The sequence below is a fragment of the Pseudorasbora parva genome, chromosome 23 (genome assembly GCF_024679245.1).
Source record: "Pseudorasbora parva isolate DD20220531a chromosome 23, ASM2467924v1, whole genome shotgun sequence".
In the NCBI taxonomy this organism is placed as follows: domain Eukaryota; kingdom Metazoa; phylum Chordata; class Actinopteri; order Cypriniformes; family Gobionidae; genus Pseudorasbora; species Pseudorasbora parva.
The window spans coordinates 1282232-1301346 of NC_090194.1; the positions used below are offsets into that span (position 1 = coordinate 1282232).

The 19115-nt window shown below is 38.1% G+C and overlaps 1 protein-coding gene across 2 annotated transcripts in view; it reads right to left on the reverse strand.

Annotated features, from left to right (window-relative positions):
- The window catches only part of rxfp2a (relaxin family peptide receptor 2a), an 85269-nt gene that overhangs the window by 65664 nt on the left and 490 nt on the right, over positions 1-19115 (reverse strand). For both annotated transcript variants that reach the window (XR_010901234.1, XM_067433245.1), the window contains exon 2: positions 2146-2289. Coding sequence is in view for 1 of the 2 variants with exons in the window: in XM_067433245.1 (XP_067289346.1) it covers positions 2146-2289 (144 nt within the window). In the remaining variant the exon portion in view is untranslated. The remainder of the gene's footprint in view (positions 1-2145; positions 2290-19115) is intronic.

The window sequence follows — 19115 nt, forward strand, 5'->3', positions numbered from 1 at the left end:
AAACAACCAATTCACTGTTAAAACAACCCAACCGCTGGGTTAAAACAACCAATTCACTGTTAAAATAACCCAACCACTGGGTATAAACAACCAATTCACTGTTAAAACAAACCATTCACTGTAAATAAAACAACCCATTCACTGTAAAAAAAAACAACCCATTCACTGTTAAAACAACCCATTCACTGGGTTAAAACAACCCATTCACTGTTAAAACAACCCAACCGCTGGGTTAAAACAACCCATTCACTGGGTTAAAACAACACATTTACTGTTAAAACAACCCAACCGCTGGGTTAAAACAACCCATTCACTGATAACACAACCCATTTACTGTTAAAACAACCCAATCCCTGATAAAACAACCCATTCACTGTTAAAACAATTCAACCACTGGGTTAAAACAACCCATTCACTGTTAAAACATCCCAAACGCTGGGTTAAAACAACCCATTCACTGTTAAAACATCCCAAACGCTGGGTTAAAACAACCCATTCACTGTTAAAACATCCCAAAAGCTGGGTTAAAACAACCCATTCACTGTTAAAACATCCCAAAAGCTGGGTTAAAACAACCCATTCACTGTTAAAACATCCCAAACACTGGGTTAAAACAACCCATTCACTGTTAAAACATCCCAAACGCTGGGTTAAAACAACCCATTCACTGTTAAAACATCCCAAACGCTGGGTTAAAACAACCCATTCACTGTTAAAACATCCCAAAAGCTGGGTTAAAACAACCCATTCACTGTTAAAACATCCCAAACACTGGGTTAAAACAACCCATTCACTGTTAAAACATCCCAAACGCTGGGTTAAAACAACCCATTCACTGTTAAAACATCCCAAAAGCTGGGTTAAAACAACCCATTCACTGTTAAAACATCCCAAAAGCTGGGTTAAAACAACCCATTCACTGTTAAAACATCCCAAACGCTGGGTTAAAACAACCCATTCACTGTTAAAACATCCCAAACGCTGGGTTAAAACAACCCATTCACTGTTAAAACATCCCAAACGCTGGGTTAAAACAACCCATTCACTGTTAAAACATCCCAAAAGCTGGGTTAAAACAACCCATTCACTGTTAAAACATCCCAAACGCTGGGTTAAAACAACCCATTCACTGTTAAAACATCCCAAACGCTGGGTTAAAACAACCCATTCACTGTTAAAACATCCCAAACGCTGGGTTAAAACAACCCATTCACTGTTAAAACATCCCAAACGCTGGGTTAAAACAACCCATTCACTGTTAAAACATCCCAAACGCTGGGTTAAAACAACCCATTCACTGTTAAAACATCCCAAACGCTGGGTTAAAACAACCCATTCACTGTTAAAACATCCCAAACGCTGGGTTAAAACAACCCATTCACTGTTAAAACATCCCAAACGCTGGGTTAAAACAACCCATTCACTGTTAAAACATCCCAAACGCTGGGTTAAAACAACCCATTCACTGTTAAAACATCCCAAACGCTGGGTTAAAACAACCCATTCACTGTTAAAACATCCCAAAAGCTGGGTTAAAACAACCCATTCACTGTTAAAACATCCCAAACGCTGGGTTAAAACAACCCATTCACTGTTAAAACATCCCAAACGCTGGGTTAAAACAACCCATTCACTGTTAAAACATCCCAAACACTGGGTTAAAACAACCCATTCACTGTTAAAACATCCCAAACGCTGGGTTAAAACAACCCATTCACTGTTAAAACATCCCAAACGCTGGGTTAAAACAACCCATTCACTGTTAAAACATCCCAAACGCTGGGTTAAAACAACCCATTCACTGTTAAAACATCCGAATCACTGTTAAAACATCCCAAAAGCTGGGTTAAAACAACCCAATCACTGTTAAAACAACCCAATCACTGGGTAAAAACGGAACACAGCTTGAATCATCTGACGAGTCGTTTGAGGATCGTTGTGGTGATGTGTAATGTATATTAAGAGAAAATCAATGTGTTTTTGACCTTTGATGCATGTAAGACGTAAAAACTCAATTAAAAGCCTTTAAAAGAGCATAATAGAGGCACTTTAAATGCATGAAATGATTTTGAGAACAGCTTAAAGTGCATGTACTACATTTTGTGCCGTCTGCGAAGTGCAAGAGAGAGATGAGTGTGTCCTCACCGCAGCGTTCCTCATCGGCTCCGTTCTTGCAGTCCCTGTGGCCGTTACACTGAAGCACCTGCGGCAAACACACACTCATGTTCCCGCAGGGAAACTGGCCAAGAGGACAGCCGTCTGCCGCCGCCCTGCTGGTCATCAAGGAGGCTGCAGTGAGATAAAATATAATATATAATAATAAAGAAAGCACATCAGTGAAAAGCTCTTAAAGGAACACTCCACCTTTTTTGAAAATAGGCTTATTTTCTAAGTCCCTTAAAGTTAAACAGTTTTACCGTTTTTGAATCCATTCAGCCGATCTTTGTATCTGGCGGTGGCACTTTTAGCATAGCTTAGCATACATCATTGAATTGCATTAGACCATCAGCATCACACTCAAAAATGACAAAAGACTTAATTTTTTCAAAGATAATATTTTTCCAATTTAAAATTGCACCTTTCTGTAGTTACATTGTGTACTAAGACCAACAGAAAAAGAAAAGTTTTGATTTTTAGACCGATTATAGATAGGAACTATTCTCTCATTCCAGCGTAATAATCAGGGAATGGGTGCAGCAGCGCAGTGATATTACGCAGAAAATAGTTCCTTGCTACAGTGCCTTGCGAAAGTATTCGGCCCCCTTGAACTTTGTGACCTTTTGCCACATTTTAGGCTTCAAACATAATGATATGACACTGTAATTTTTTGTGAAGAATCAACATCAAGTGGGACACAATCATGAAGTGGAATGAAATTTATTGGATATTTCAAACTTTTTTAACGGGGGTGCAAAATTATTCGGTCCCTTTACTTTCAGTGCAACAAACTCTCTCCAGAAGTTCAGTGAGGATCTCTGAATGATCCGATGTTGACCTAAATGACTAATGATAATAAAGAGAGTCCACCTGTGTGTGATCAAGTCTCCGTATAAATGCACCCGCACTGTGATAGTCTCAGAGGTCCGTTTAAAGTGCAGAGAGCATCATGAAGAACAAGGAACACACCAGGCAGGTCCGAGATACTGTTGTGGAGAAGTTTAAAGCCGGATTTGGTTAAAAAAAAGATTTCCCAAGCTTTAAACATCCCAAGGAGCAAATGGAATAATATTGAAATGGAAGGAGTATCAGACCACTGCAAATCTACCGAGACCCGGCTGTCCCTCTAAACTTTCAGCTCAAACAAGGAGAAGACTGATCAGAGATCAGCCAAGAGGCCCATGATCCCTCTGGAGGAACTGCAGAGATCTACAGCTGAGGTGGGAGACTCTGTCCATAGAACAACAATCAGTCGGATACTGCACAGATCTGGCCTTTCTGGAAGAGTGGCAAGAAGAAAGACATTTCTTAAAGATATCCATAAAAAGTGTCGTTTAAAGTTTGCCAGAAGCCTCCTGGGAGACACACCAAACATGTGGAAGAAGCTGCTCTGATCAGATGAAACCAAAATTGAACTTTTTGGCAACAATGCAAAACGTTATGTTTGGCGTAAAAGCACCACAGCTCATCCCCCTGAACACACCATCCCCACTGTCAAACATGGTGGCGGCAGCATCATGGTGTGGGGCTGCTTTTCTTCAGCAGGGACAGGGAAGATGGTTAACATTGATGGGAAGATGGATGGAGCCAAATACAGGACCATTCTGGAAGAAAACCTGATGGAGTTTGCAAAAGACCTGAGACTGGGACGGAGATTTGTCTTCCAACAAGACAATGATCCAAAACATAAAGCAAAATCTACAATGATGATTCAAAAATAACCATATCCAGGTGTTAGAATGGCCAAGGCAAAGTCCAGACCTGAATCCAATCCAGAATCTGTGGAAAGAACTGAAAACTGCTGTTCACAAACGCTCTCCACCCAACCTCACTGAGCTCCAGCTGTTCTGGAGGAGGAATGGGCAAACATTTCAGTCTCTCGATGTGCAAAACTGATAGAGACATACGCCAAGAGACTCACAGCTGTAATCACAGCCAAAGGCGGCGCTACAAAGGGTTAACTTAAGGGGGCAGAATCATTTTTGCACGCTCAATTTTTCAGTTTTTGATTTGTTAAAAAAGTTTGAAATGTCCAATAAATGTCGTTCCACTTCATGATTGTGTCCCACTTGTTGTTGATTCTTCACAAAAAATTACAGTTTCATATCATTATGTTTGAAGCCTAAAATGTGGCAAAAGGTCGCAAAGTTCAAGGGGGCCGGATACTTTTACAAGGCACTGTAGTAAATGTCCTACCGTAAATATCAGAAATGTATTATCAGTAGTAATATGCATAGCTAAGGACTTAATTTGGACAACTTTACAATTTTCTCAATGTTTAGATTTTTTGCACCCTCAGATTCCAGATTTTCAAATATTATAACGATTATTTATTCAGCTTTTATATGATATATATATTACCATTTTTAAAAAAGACCCTCATGAGTGGTTTTGTGGTCCAAGGTCACATATAGCTGAATTAAGCGTTGGTGCACGATGATTCAGAGTTGCATCATCTGAAGTCCACAATACGCAAACTGCATCCCCAAACTGATCCCACAAAGTTGGGAGCATGAAATTGTCCAAAATGTCTTGGTGAAACATTAAGAGTTCCTTTCACTGGAACTAAGGGGCCAACCCCTGAAAAACAACCCCAGCCCATAATCCCCCCTCCACCTAACTTTACACTTGGCACAATGCAGTCAGCCGAGTCCCGTTCTCCTGGCGACGGCCAAACCCAGACTCGTCCAAGGGGTTGTCAGACTGAAGCGTGATTGGTTGCTCAGAGAACACGTCTCACTGCTCTAGAGTCCAGTGGCGGCTGCTTTACTCCACTGCATCCCACGCTTTGCATTGCTCTTGGTGATGTAAGGCTTGGATGAGCTGCTCGGCCATGGAAACCCATTCCATGAAGCTCTCTCCGCTGTTCTTGAGCTCATCTGAAGGCCACAGAAGTCTGGAGGTCTGGAGCTGTTGACTCTGCAGAAAGTTGGTGACTTCTGCGCACTGTGACCCTCAGCATGCGCTGACCCCGCTCTGGGATTTAACACTTCGCGGCTGAGTTGCTGTTGTTCCCAATGGCTTCCACTTTGTTATAATCCCACTAACAGTTGAGCGTGGAATATTTAGTAGTGAGGAAATGTCAGGAATGGACTTATTGCACAGGTGTCAGCCTATCACGGCCCCACGCTTGAGTTCACTGAGCTCCTGAGAGCGACCCATTCTTTCACTAATGTGTGTAGCATATTCCTCACTTATCAATAAATGTTTACCTTTTGATTATTATTGTTGGCTCTAGTAATTATGTGTCTGATTTTTAATTTCCTACCTATTTTAAATCAGCCATATAGTAATTTTTAAACAATACTTGGCCTAAATAAAACTGCCCCGCCCAACCACTGGGTTTGTCCATTTTCAACCCAACTTGGGTTGTATTTAATCCAGCATTTTTTAGAGTGTTTTATACAGAAACCAAAAATTTGTAATCTCAGTGGCTAGGTAAATTGTATTATCCACTAGTGCCTAATGTGACATATCGACTGACAAATAGCCACAGTCTCTTAGAGACGAGATGGTGTTTCATAAAGCTACATGTGGAGAGAGAGCCGAACACCCTCACAATATATCACAAATACACTTAAAGATGAGAGTTAGTGAGAGCTGGAAAAAACCCACAAACAGAAATATGTTATGCACAATGGTGCTGTTAGAAAGCTGTTTTATTGAAACACAGCCTGTGTGCTGAACAGTTGGCTTGTATATTCTGGCCTGATAGCTCTCCTTGTCACGGCAGATGGAAAGATATAAATGAGGGAATAATCGTGTGCTATCATATTTTCAGATTGCAAAATACAGCGTTGTCATTATGCGCCGTGTGTGAGAGCGCTTTTCACGCCATTGGATTTATTGTAGTCGTATTCCTGCATGGTTAGGATGGGCGAATAAATATGCAGATACACTCTCCATATTTTCCACTGACATCAAACTCAGTCGAACTCTGCAGTATTTTGATGCTCATTCATCCACATTGACTTGTGCTTTCCGTCTAACTCTGTTGGAGGGCTTCCAGTCAACTACTTTTCCCTGATGGAAGCACAAAGTACTGCTGTGATTTAAAGGAACACTCCACTTTTTTAAAAAAATGGTATTTATTTATTTTCCAAGTCCCTTAGAGTTAAACAGTCGATCTCTGTATCTGGCGGTAGCACTTTTAGCATAGCTTAGCATACATCATTGAATCTGATTAGACCATTAGCATCGCGCTCAAAAAAGACCAAAGACTTTTACTATGTTTTCCTATTTAAAACATGACTCTTCTGGAGTTATATTGTGTACAAAGACCAACGGAAAATGAAAAGTTGCAGGGTTTTTTTTAGACCAATATACAGTGCCTTGTGAAAGTATACGGCCCCCTTGAACTTTGCGACCTTTTGCCACATTTCAGGCTTCAAACATAATGATATGAAACTGTAATTTTTTGTGAAGAATCAACAACAAGTGGGACACAATCATGAAGTGGAACGACATTTATTGGACATTTCAAACTTTTTTAACAAATCAAAAACTGAAAAATTGGGCGTGCAAAAATGATTCTGCCCCCTTAAGTTAACCCTTTGTAGCGCCGCCTTTGGCTGTGATTACAGCTGTGAGTCTCTTGGCGTATGTCTCTATCAGTTTTGCACATCGAGAGACTGAAATGTTTGCCCATTCCTCCTCCAGAACAGCTGGAGCTCAGTGAGGTTGGGTGGAGAGCGTTTGTGAACAGCAGTTTTCAGTTCTTTCCACAGATTCTGGATTGGATTCAGGTCTGGACTTTGCCTTGGCCATTCTAACACCTGGATATGGTTATTTTTGAATCATCATTGTAGATTTTGCTTTATGTTTTGGATCATTGTCTTGTTGGAAGACAAATCTCCGTCCCAGTCTCAGGTCTTTTGCAAACTCCATCAGGTTTTCTTCCAGAATGGTCCTGTATTTGGCTCCATCCATCTTCCCATCAATGTTAACCATCTTCCCTGTCCCTGCTGAAGAAAAGCAGCCCCACACCATGATGCTGCCGCCACCATGTTTGACAGTGGGGATGGTGTGTTCAGGGGGATGAGCTGTGGTGCTTTTACGCCAAACATAACGTTTTGCATTGTTGCCAAAAAGTTCAATTTTGGTTTCATCTGATCAGAGCAGCTTCTTCCACATGTTTGGTGTGTCTCCCAGGAGGCTTCTGGCAAACTTTAAACGACACTTTTTATGGATATCTTTAAGAAATGTCTTTCTTCTTGCCACTCTTCCAGAAAGGCCAGATCTGTGCAGTATCCGACTGATTGTTGTCCTATGGACAGAGTCTCCCACCTCAGCTGTAGATCTCTGCAGTTCCTCCAGAGGGATCATGGGCCTCTTGGCTGATCTCTGATCAGTCTTCTCCTTGTTTGAGCTGAAAGTTTAGAGGGACGGCCGGGTCTCGGTAGATTTGCAGTGGTCTGATACTCCTTCCATTTCAATATTATTCCATTTGCTCCTTGGGATGTTTAAAGCTTGGGAAATCTTTTTTTTTAACCAAATCCGGCTTTAAACTTCTCCACAACAGTATCTCGGACCTGCCTGGTGTGTTCCTTGTTCTTCATGATGCTCTCTGCACTTTAAACGGACCTCTGAGACTATCACAGTGCGGGTGCATTTATACGGAGACTTGATCACACACAGGTGGGTTCTGTTTATCATCATTAGTCATTTAGGTCAACATCGGATCATTCAGAGATCCTCACTGAACTTCTGGAGAGAGTTTGTTGCACTGAAAGTAAAGGGACCGAATAATTTTGCACCCCCGTTAAAAAAGTTTTATAATATCCAATAAATTTCATTCCACTTCATGATTGTGTCCCACTTGATGTTGATTCTTCACAAAAAAATTACAGTGTCATATCATTATGTTTCAAGCCTAAAATGTGGCAAAAGGTCACAAAGTTCAAGGGAGCCGAATACTTTCACAAGGCACTGTAAATATCTTCATGGAACATGATCTTAAAGGAACTGTATGTAAGAAATGTATTTCAATGAATCATAAAAGGACCCTGATATGTCTCTAGACATTAAGAAATCATGTTCATTTCAAACACTTCTATCACTGACCACAGAAGTCCGGCAGGATATTGTCATTTAAAAGTTGTTGTTCAGCCCTAAACTGATGTTGATGATGTCATGTTGTGTCCGCCCTCCACCTATCCACCAATCACAAAGTCAGTAGTGTTTGGGGTTGCCAGATCTGCTCTAGTTACCTCAGCTGCAGATCTACAAACGTTCTGCTGATCCTGCAGCCAATCTGGCAACCTCGAGTCAGGGGGAGGGGGAGGGGGATACACCGCTCTAGTCATTTAAAAGGGATTGCAGCGCCAGTTTTGGCCACAATCTTACACACACTTCAATTAATATCCTAATAACTTTTGGCATAAAAAAAAAAATAGATAATTTTGACCCATGCGATGTATTGTTGGCTATCGCCACAGATATACCCGTGAGATGCACGACTGCTGAAGAGCTCCAGGGTCATGAATATCCCGATTGTTCAAAAGGGACGTCCCTCGTCTCTTAAAGAGTCATGGGTGTGTTCTGGGCGTAACGAGCAATAAATCAACGTTAAACAATGTGGAGCTGGACGTTAACATGAGAACTGCGTTGGGCGGAAACTAGCAAAACACACTCATGTCGCACCTGCCATCACATTGCGCCGGGTGTGTGATAGAGCTAATCGTGTTTATTTCTGCCTCAAACTGGCAACCCGGGTGAGCGTCGAGTCTGAGGAGGAGGGGGCGGGGCAAACTATATTTTGACTGCAGTGCCCATTACAACCACTAGCTGTGATTCTTACATACTGCACTTTCAATACAGAGTAATTAAAACGTATTCATTCAACATGTAAATGTGCATTATGTCTCCACAACAGATTAGAAATACACACACACTTTCAGTCGTCAGCAGAAGCGGTTAATGACTTTCCTTCTTCCGCAGAACACAATCCTCCTAAAGTGAGGAAAAGACCATGAAACCGAGTAATTCCATCCCAACACAAATCACTTTTTATTTGTGAGCTCTGGCAAAGCTTAAGATTGTGAATAAAAACGTACAATTTCAGCCCTGTTTCTCACATGACGATATTACTATGCCTTCAGAAGCATGAGTAGGAGAATAAACTATAATTAGGGGGCATTTTTTGTTTTTCTGTTTGTGTGTTTTGGAGACTGGACAGTGCTTGTGTTCCATGAAAAAAGAACATTAAGGTTTTGAACAGCTTGAGTAAATAATTACATAATGAACTGTCCTCTAAAATGGCATAATAAAACTGTCTGATGAGTCAATAATGTCACCTTCTCATTCATATCTCTCTCTCTCTCTCTCTCTCTCTCTCTCTCTCTCTCTCTCTCTCTCTCTCTCTCTCGTTAACAGCCGTCAGAAACAATCTGATCCTCCAAATCAGGGGAACAAATAAAACCTTTAAAGGCGCCGGGGACGACTTCATGTTTACGACACTTTTCACTGGCCGGACTCGCATGGGTCTTTATTTCAGCAGTTTTTATTCCACATGGAAAAAACACACCCATTCTCAAATGTAATAATTTGTTTTGTAAAACCCAGACGCATATTTAAGTCTCCCTGGAGATGGAGACATGAGAGGGAGCTGAATAATTCCTACTCAACACAGTTTTCCTGAGGAACTGCCGCAGAGGGATTGTAAAATATCAGCACCAGTTTATGACTCCAAATTAAAACATCGTTTATTTGCAGAGAAGAAACTAGAAATTATGTCATACATTTTACAATGTCAAACAATCCGGAGCTTAGGCAATCTTAAAAAGACTCGTGCATCTGAAAAGCTTTACTTGACGCATTATATTTGTGTACAAACATCTGAATAATTAACATCATGGAAACATTTCCTCAGGCAATCATCTCAGCAAGTGGAAATAAAGCGATTAAGCAACTTATTAGTGATTTCTGTTGAGGGCTTTACACTCATAAATGTGTGATGATCAACACAAATATATGATTATTATCAGTGTTGAAAACAGTTGTGTACAATTTTTTATTTGATGAATAGAAAGTTCAAAAGAACAGCATTTATCAAATATAATATTTTAAATCTTACATTATAAATGTCTTTACTGTCACTTTTGATCAATATAAAGCATCCTTGCTGAATAAATGTATTCATTTCTTTAAGTTCCCAAAAAGAAAATAATTCTTACTGACCCAAAACTTTTGAACTGCAATGTTGCAAAAGCTTCTATTTCAGATAAATCCTGTTCTTCTGAGCTTCATATTCATCAGATAATCCTGAAAAACACTGATAATAATCCTAAATGTGTGTTGATCATCAGATCCTCATATGAGAATGATTTCTGAAGGGTCATGAGACACTGAAGACTGGAGGAATCAGGAGGAAAATTCATTACACTTTAAAATATATTCACATTGAAAACAGTTATTTTACATTATAATAATATTTCACTTTTGCTGTATTTTGGATGAAATAAATGAAGCCTTGTGGTGTTCTTTAAAAACATTAACAGTCCAAAAACGTTTGACCGATATATACAAGTAATATTGATTTAGAAAATAGTTAAGAGAAATCACTATTAAGTTGCTTAATCGCTTTATTTCCACTTGCTGAGATGATTGCCTGAGGAAATGTTTCCATGATGTTAATTATTCGGATGTTTGTACACAAATATAATGCGCAGATGCACGAGTCTTTTAAAGATTATCTCTTCTAAAAACATTTAAAAATCTTACCGTCCTAAAGCATTTGACCGGTAGTATATATATATATATATATATATATATATATATATATAATTATTTATTTTAGTAATCTTTTTCTTTCTATGCACACTAACAGATTGTGTTTAAGCATATAGAACATTTAGCAATTTTTATTCAAAAAGTAAAACAAGAAAAAAATGCCAATAAGGAAAACAAGTTAATAGGTCGTGTTTCAAGCTCCTTATTACGACCTATATTTACGTTTTACAGTCATGCGCCCTCTAGCTGGAGTAAAAATAATGACAGTGTCGCGTTACGTCTGACGTCATGACGGATGACTGTCGTTACCCATCAAAATGCGTGTTCATTTTAATGCAATGTGTGGACTTTTTACCACCATTTGTCCTATTTCCATTTAGCAAAAATATTGTTTTTAATTTACAACTCCACACACCCCATCCCTAAACCTACCCAGTGATTAATAGTGCATACACATTTTAAGAGCACACGTGTTTCCTGGGATCGAACTCACGATTGCATGATCACATGTTGGCGTTGTATAGTGCAATGCTTTACCAACTGAGCAAAATGAAAGTGTCCTGCTGTCAATAGGAGGAAATCTTTAGAAAACGCTCCTGTGCGTCGTATTTAATTAATTAAAATATTGTCGATAGGGGCGCACCTTTAGTAAACGCTCCAATGGGTCGTTTTTCAAGGAAGTGACAAACAACCTATATAGGTGTATTGGTTGGAGGACATGTTGTTAAAAATATATTTTTAATTTTGTAACACACTGTAATGCCGTGGAATTATTGTTGGAGACTTTATGAATATTAACGTAAACACGTTGGTTTAGGGTCCAATTCTTACTATGAACTAGTTGGTTATTGTTATGGATATTGTCTGTTTATTAGCACGTCTAAAGCTCATATTAATGCCTTATTCTGCATGAGCTTATTCTACATCCCTTAATCCGACCCGATACCTAAACTTAAACGCTACAAAAACTACCTTACTAACTATTAATAAGCAGTAAAGTAGGAGTTTATTGAGGCAGAAGTCGTAGTTAATAGTGAGAATTGGACCCTAAAAGTGTGACCATATATATAATTGATTGAATCAGCATACTAGAAATGAGCTTGACAAATCATCTGACAGTCTTAAAAAAAGCTTATTAGTTTTCAATGCCTGCTAATGGAGGATATGCACTAAAGATACAGAAACCGAATTCAAAAGAAGCACAGACTACTTCTGAAAGAGCAGAAGAGAAGAAGAGAGCATGATGACAGCGATAAGGAAACCCGGCCACTGTAAAATCCAACAGCTGTTCTTACTAAGACCTTTTAGTAAACTTGACTTAATGTCCAATAATTTGTTGAACTTACTTAAACCAATTTAGTAATCTGAACTATTCGCATGCTATACCTCTGTTATTGAACTTTGTTATTTGTTATGTTATTGAAAATACAACTAAATACTTTGGGAAAGCGTCACATAAGAAGACTTCATATATTTATGTTGATTTCCTAAAATTTCTCACCGTTATGGTGATCAGTGTTCCCTTTGGTTGGGCACTTTGAACTTAAGTGATATTACTATAAATCTCTTCCTATTGATGCAGCAATGCAACACCAAATCACAGATATCTGATTTCAAAGGATTATCAAATTATATATATATATATATATACACATCTACACATATATATAAAAATGTAATGCCAATTAATGATCTTTTAACATTTTATTGCTAACACTTACGACACACTTTTAATTGTGTTGATATAATGCCTCTATATTTCTGACAATATCCAACAATTGACCATGCTTGGGTCACACACAGACTTCAACATTCAACATGCAAAACACAACAATGGTAACATTTTTTTTTTACACTTAATAAGACCACTACAAGTTCATTTGCTGTCATTATTGGGGTTATACTGACAAAAGACAGCAAATAAAATGGTAAAATAAAGCCAAAAATAATTCTGGTAGTCCACTTCCTCAGCTCACAGACAGAATTATGTCGAGTTCTGCGTACAAACCCCAACTTATATATGTAAGTTGGCTGAACTTTTGAAATTGAGTTACTTGTACTCAAGTTTTATGTTAACCTCTACAAGTACACATGTTAACTCTACAAAATGATGACCTATTTTGCTTGAAAATTGTAAGGCAATCAGTTTCCACAGCTTTTCTAAGTAAAGTCAACTTATCACTGTTTACAGTGTAGAGCCGAACGATGCTCTCTAAACCGGTGCAATCTCCATTACCTTACATGCAATTCATTTATCCTTTATTATTCCAGGAAGGTCCCATTAGGATTAAAATTAATCTCTTCTTCTTCCAGGGAGTCACACAAACAGATAACACACGAGACAAATTCTAACCATTCGGAGCAAAAACATTAATCATAAATCAGCAAATGAATTAAAACAGCCACATGATTCATTCATTTGACTCTGCAATACATTTTAAACGTGTTTCTAGTGGAATAACAGCTTGAAAATCATGCACAGCCATGAAGCACAATAAGAAACAGCAGATTTTCCGTGTTCTGCGAGCACCCCAGGAACTTCCCATTTAATCCCAATTGCTGATCTAGTTATTTTACATAAGCATGCTTATCTAATGTAGTTCTTATTTAAATGGCTCATGGCTCCAACTTTAGCCCCAACACACCTGTTGGAAGTTTGTAGTATCAATTTAGACCAGAACCATTGGTACACAGGTATTACAAGAGAGGGTGAAATATGAGGACATTACCCAGTGTGTGTGTGTGTGTGTGTGTGTGTGTGTGTGTGTGTGTGTGTGTGTGTGTGTGTGTGTGTGTGTGTGTGTGTGTGTGTGTGTGTGTGTGATGGGTAGGTTTAGGGGCAGTGTAAGGGGATAGACAATACGGTTTGTACAGTATAAAACACATTACGCCTATGGAATGTCCCCACAATTCACAAAAACAAACATGTGTGTGTGTGTGTGTGTGTGATGGGTAGGTTTAGGGGCAGTGTAAGGGGATAGAAAATACGGTTTGTACAGTATAAAAACCATTACGCCTATGGAATGTCCCCATATGTCACAAAAACAAACGTGTGTGTGTGTGTGTGTGTGTGTGTGTGAGCCTTGTTTGGCAATACTTGTAAGGCCACAAATGTCCTCACTTATATATTAAAATATGAAAACAACTCACTAGTTTCACATTGGACTGGTCCTCACTAGTCAAAAAGGCTTATCAATTGGCCAAAACAAGTTTTTTATTTAAATCTATTGTTTTGCATGTTTCTGGGATGGATAGGGGTTGGGTTAGGACGTTAGGTGATAGAAAGTAGCATTAACCTGATATAAAATCAGTGGAAGTCTATGTAATGTCCTCACTAATAAAGTGAAACAAACACGTGTGTGTGCGCTGCTATGGTGCGTGAAACTAAAGTGAAACCAGACTTCATTCGCCTCAACTGAAAGCATATTTACACTCAATCGTTTCCTATCGCTCTGAGCCTTATGTAGGAATTAGTAAATGTGTGAACAACTGACCGATCAGCCGCAGCTTCAGCAGTGTAGGGGGCGGGGCTTCAGATTCTAGAGAGCATTTGATTGGACAAAAGTCTGTGATGATGTCATCAAAAGCTGTAATTCGTTTTAACGTAAGCGAGAGACTGTAAGTTTTGAATGTTTATATCTCCTAAATGCGGATTTTGTCAAAGTTTTGGAACACACCTGCTTATTCTCCACACTTCGCCACAGTGGTAACCTCCAAAAACACTAACATAATGCAAACTTTTAAATATTAACATTAAACATTAAAAAGTCTCTCCATTTTCTCATCTTGTTAAAAATGTATAAAATAGCACTGCATTTAAACCTTTAATCTCCGAATTCAGCCCCAGCAAAGCATGATGGGAAGTTGGTTTGGGTTACTTAATTGAAACATGTTATTTGAAAAGAAACGTAACGGTTTTATATCAATATAACGAAGCATTTGAACCAGAAACCTGATATAATGGTGTTAAATGATGATGAATTACTTAAATGAAGTGAACAGCATCATGCAATCATTTTTTTGAGTGGGATTCATTGAACCAGGGTTGTTTTTTTTTCCATTGCGGCGCAAACTAACACGTGAAAGAGGCGTTCGTGACAATGGCTGAAGGATTTTTAAGGCAATGTTGCCAGGCAACCATACTGGGTGACAGAATAAGATCCTGCCAGCCATTAGTAACACATCTTTATTCAGAGGCCGTAGAGCTATAATAGCTGAAATGCTCAATCCAAATTCTCAATTCAGAGCCTAGGCAAGAAAAAACATGACCAGAAATTCAAGGACATACACCGAGGCTTAAGGCACACCGTAAGAAAAATGTGCTTTTCACTATTCCTATAATGTACACTGTAAAAAACCTTTAAAACACAAACTAATGCAATGTGTAATTCAAAATACAGGTCAAACACCGGTAAAAAAAACATACGGAAAATTCCTTCATATTTATACAGTACATTGTGCCCTAATTTTAGGGATTATTTTTTTTTTTTACAGTGTATGAGATACAGAAATATATATATATATGTTTGTATTGAATATTTATGGAGCAACAGATTCTGTGTGAAAATAAATCATAAAAGTGGTAAAATCGTAAAAATGTATGGGGTGTCGAGGGCGGCCTTTTACCTCACACATGGGGCAAAAGACACACAGTATTTGATATACTTTCGCTAAAATAATACGTTTTTAATAATGACTAAGACTCGCAAAGCCCAACGTCTCGGGACTTCCAGACCAAAATGTAAGCCTGTGGGCAGGCCGGTGAATCTCAAATAGTGAAATAACATTCATTGATCTGCGTTGTTCACTCTCTTGACTTGATATTTTAAGAGTCCGCACGCTGAGTGTGTGTGTGTGTGTGTGTGTGTGTGTGTGTGTGTGTGTGTGTGTGTGTGTGTGTGTGTGTGTGTGTGTGTGTGTGTGTGTGTGTGTGTGGTTTGCGCTTATATCCCACAATCGGGCGGGCCAAGTAATACAAAAAATAAATCAATCGCGGACGGATGAGAGATAAATCATTGTGTTTGTTTGATAAAGACGTTTAGTGAGCCCTGTGAGAGAATCATTCCGGTGCCGCTTTCAAAACAATCCCTCATGTGAACTGACAGGAGCTGAAGCTCATTAAATATGCAAATCTTATCCAATCCTAGCCGTGGGCGTTTACTTCTGAGTCTCCAGTGACACGCCTATCAAAACCCAGCGATCAGGAGACAGCCTCAAAACCAGTGCAGAAAATAGCCTATTACTGATCAGTTATGATGGTTTTGAATGTAAAAGCCATTAGTTGACCTCAGACAACAGTATACAAAAAATTAACAAGCCAGTTCATGACACCTTTAAACCTTTAGCCCCGTTGTATTAAACCAGTGAAAATATCAGTCTCAAGTATTTTATATAATGAGTCAAGTCATCTCAAAATCAAATCAAAACACAAGAACAATGCCGATAATCAGGAAATTAATAGAAAACTACTGGGGTTGATAGAGCCATAACTGAGCCTTCGCGTACATCTAAATACACAATTAATGAAATATACCTAATATGGAAAACACAATGCTGCTTTATCCTGTTTTAAGGATATTTCATGGCAAATATGACCAAAAAATCTAGTTTTGTTGTATTTAACAAACTGGCCCAAAAGAGAAGCTAAAGAAAAGTCTTCCATACGGTAATATAATTATAAAACATCAGTAATACATGACCAAGATACATATTAAATGAATTTGAAGGGAACATACATTTTGCAATTGTGTATCATTTTAAACACTCAAACGTCTCTGTGACCTCAAACAAAGACTGTAGAGTCAATCTCAAAGGGTTAATCTTTAAAAGGGTTTATTTATTCCCTGTAAATTCCAACAGTTATTCTAACAAACAGGTTTTTAGTTAACTTTCCTTTATTGTAAAAATCTAGTAATTGTACTGTTCGCATAGTATGCCTTTTTTACTCAAAAAAACAGAGTTGAGATTAATTGATTGGTGTCAGTGCCATTTTGTCAAGCCAAAAAAATAAAAATGATGTGTTTGTGTATATGTATATATATATATATATATATATATATATATATATATATATATATATATATATATATATATATAAATTATTATTGTTTTTTTTTTACATATATATATTGAGGCGGGTCAATTCTTAATAGTCTTTTCATTAATTTTTTCCATTTCTGCAGTTCTCCTTCTCCGTTTGCATTCTCTAATTTCCCAAAGTCATCTTAAATGTTGATTTGTCAATAGAAGTGCAGAATTTGAGAGATCATCACATAAGCTGATTTCATAAATGTTGATTTTCCTCAAATGTTTTTTGTTTGAGCTCACCATTATGGTGACTAGTGTTGGTTCGGCATTTGGACCTTCATCTATATTATTATAATTCTCTTCCTATTGATGCAGCGATGCAACAAAAAAAAACAGTTATTTGATTTCAAACAAAGGGAAGAAATAAATATTGTATATATACTAGGGGAGTAACAACACCCTCGTGTCATGATTCGATAGCACGATATCATTTGTGATAGTCCAAGACATGGTAACAAAAAATGTCCTGTTGATTAAAATGCTAACAATGTTGGTGCAGGTAATCCAATGCACAGGACAATGGGGACACCAGAATAAAAATATGAATGATCATGAAGCTGAAAATTATTATTTTAGAAGAATATGTCACTGAGTAGACATAGCCTATTAAAAATAGTGTTGGGCACATTTTACTGCGGCATTTGGCAATATCAGGATGCACAAATATTCCCCCTTTACATTATTATACATTATATTCAACATTATATCTAGTACTTTAATGTAGTGACACTAAAACTAATTTAAATGTTTTTCTCACACAGAAATGTTCATTTTGGGTGAACTACACAATATCGTCACTATCCACAATACATATTGTTGCATTTTTATATTGTGATATATTGTGACACGCCAAATATCTACACATGATATCTAACAATATTTCATGTCAAATAATGTTCTTTTAAAATGGTATTGCTAACACTTACCTCGTGAAACGTTTAATCGGGTTTCATATTCTCTCAGTGGATCATGCTTGAGTCACACACACTGGCAACAGTTAAATATTATTTGAAGTAAATTATCAAATACTCTCAGTTCTGCTTTTTTAGTTTCTGGAACTCATGGTAAAACATACTCCTCTTGTTTTTAAAGCAATTGTTTGCATGCCTTTTTTTAAGTAAATCTAACTAATTCGATTTTACAAGTGGACTAAAATATGGAAATGAAAGAATTCAATATAAATTCAGTTACTAATTAAGTAATTTATCAGCCACTAAACCAAAACTACACTCTAAAAAAGCTGGGTTATTTTAACCCAATGTTGGGTCAAATATGGACTAACCCAGAAATAGGGTTGTTTAAACCCAGTGATTGGGTTAAATATTGGCTTAGGCCAACCTATTCGCTGGGTTAGTCCATATTTGACCCAACATTGGGTTGTTTTTCACCCAGAATTTACCCAAATACGCACATCTCTCCAAGCACCTTTGTGGTCTAACTATCCTTTTCACATGCACTTAAAATGCTCACCGATGTCCTTCGCTTATTTTTATTCAATGTTTGGGTTTATGAGTAATGCAACTTTAGTTTTTTCAAATTTAAAACCTGTGTGATTGCCAAGCTGTCCCCTGGACCGCAGTGTCTGAGACGTGACTGCACAGACGTGACTGAGATCCGTCTTTGTGTGGAAAGAAGCACCTGAGTGTCTTAAACCAGAGACATGTTTTATAGATAAGCAGCGAGAAAAAAAAGCCACAATCTGTGCCACGTTTAGCTTGATCTGATAGAAGTCAAAGAACGTGTGTAGTTAAAAAAGTGAAATATTGCCATGCCAAAGAACAGAGTGTCCGAAAGGGGTCAAAAGTTCCTCAGAGTCTAACACTAGTGTTCTTTTCCTCAGAGGACACTGACTATAGCCTATAATTAAGTAGAGATGTATGCATTAAACAGACACTTGGAATAAATCAGGGGTTTTCAAACTGGGGTCCGGGGATCTACCAAACATTCGGTTTCATTTCTAAATATTTCTCTCATTTCTTGCCGTATACGTTCCAGAATTGTATACCTGTATCTCTGCTTTGTATCTGTAGTGAGTTTGTCTTACTATAGTCCCTTTATCTCGCTCGCTGGAGTTGTAAGGCAGTATAATGCAGTAAGCTGCTTACACACTTTAATTGTGAAAGACGTTGCAAATCAATTGA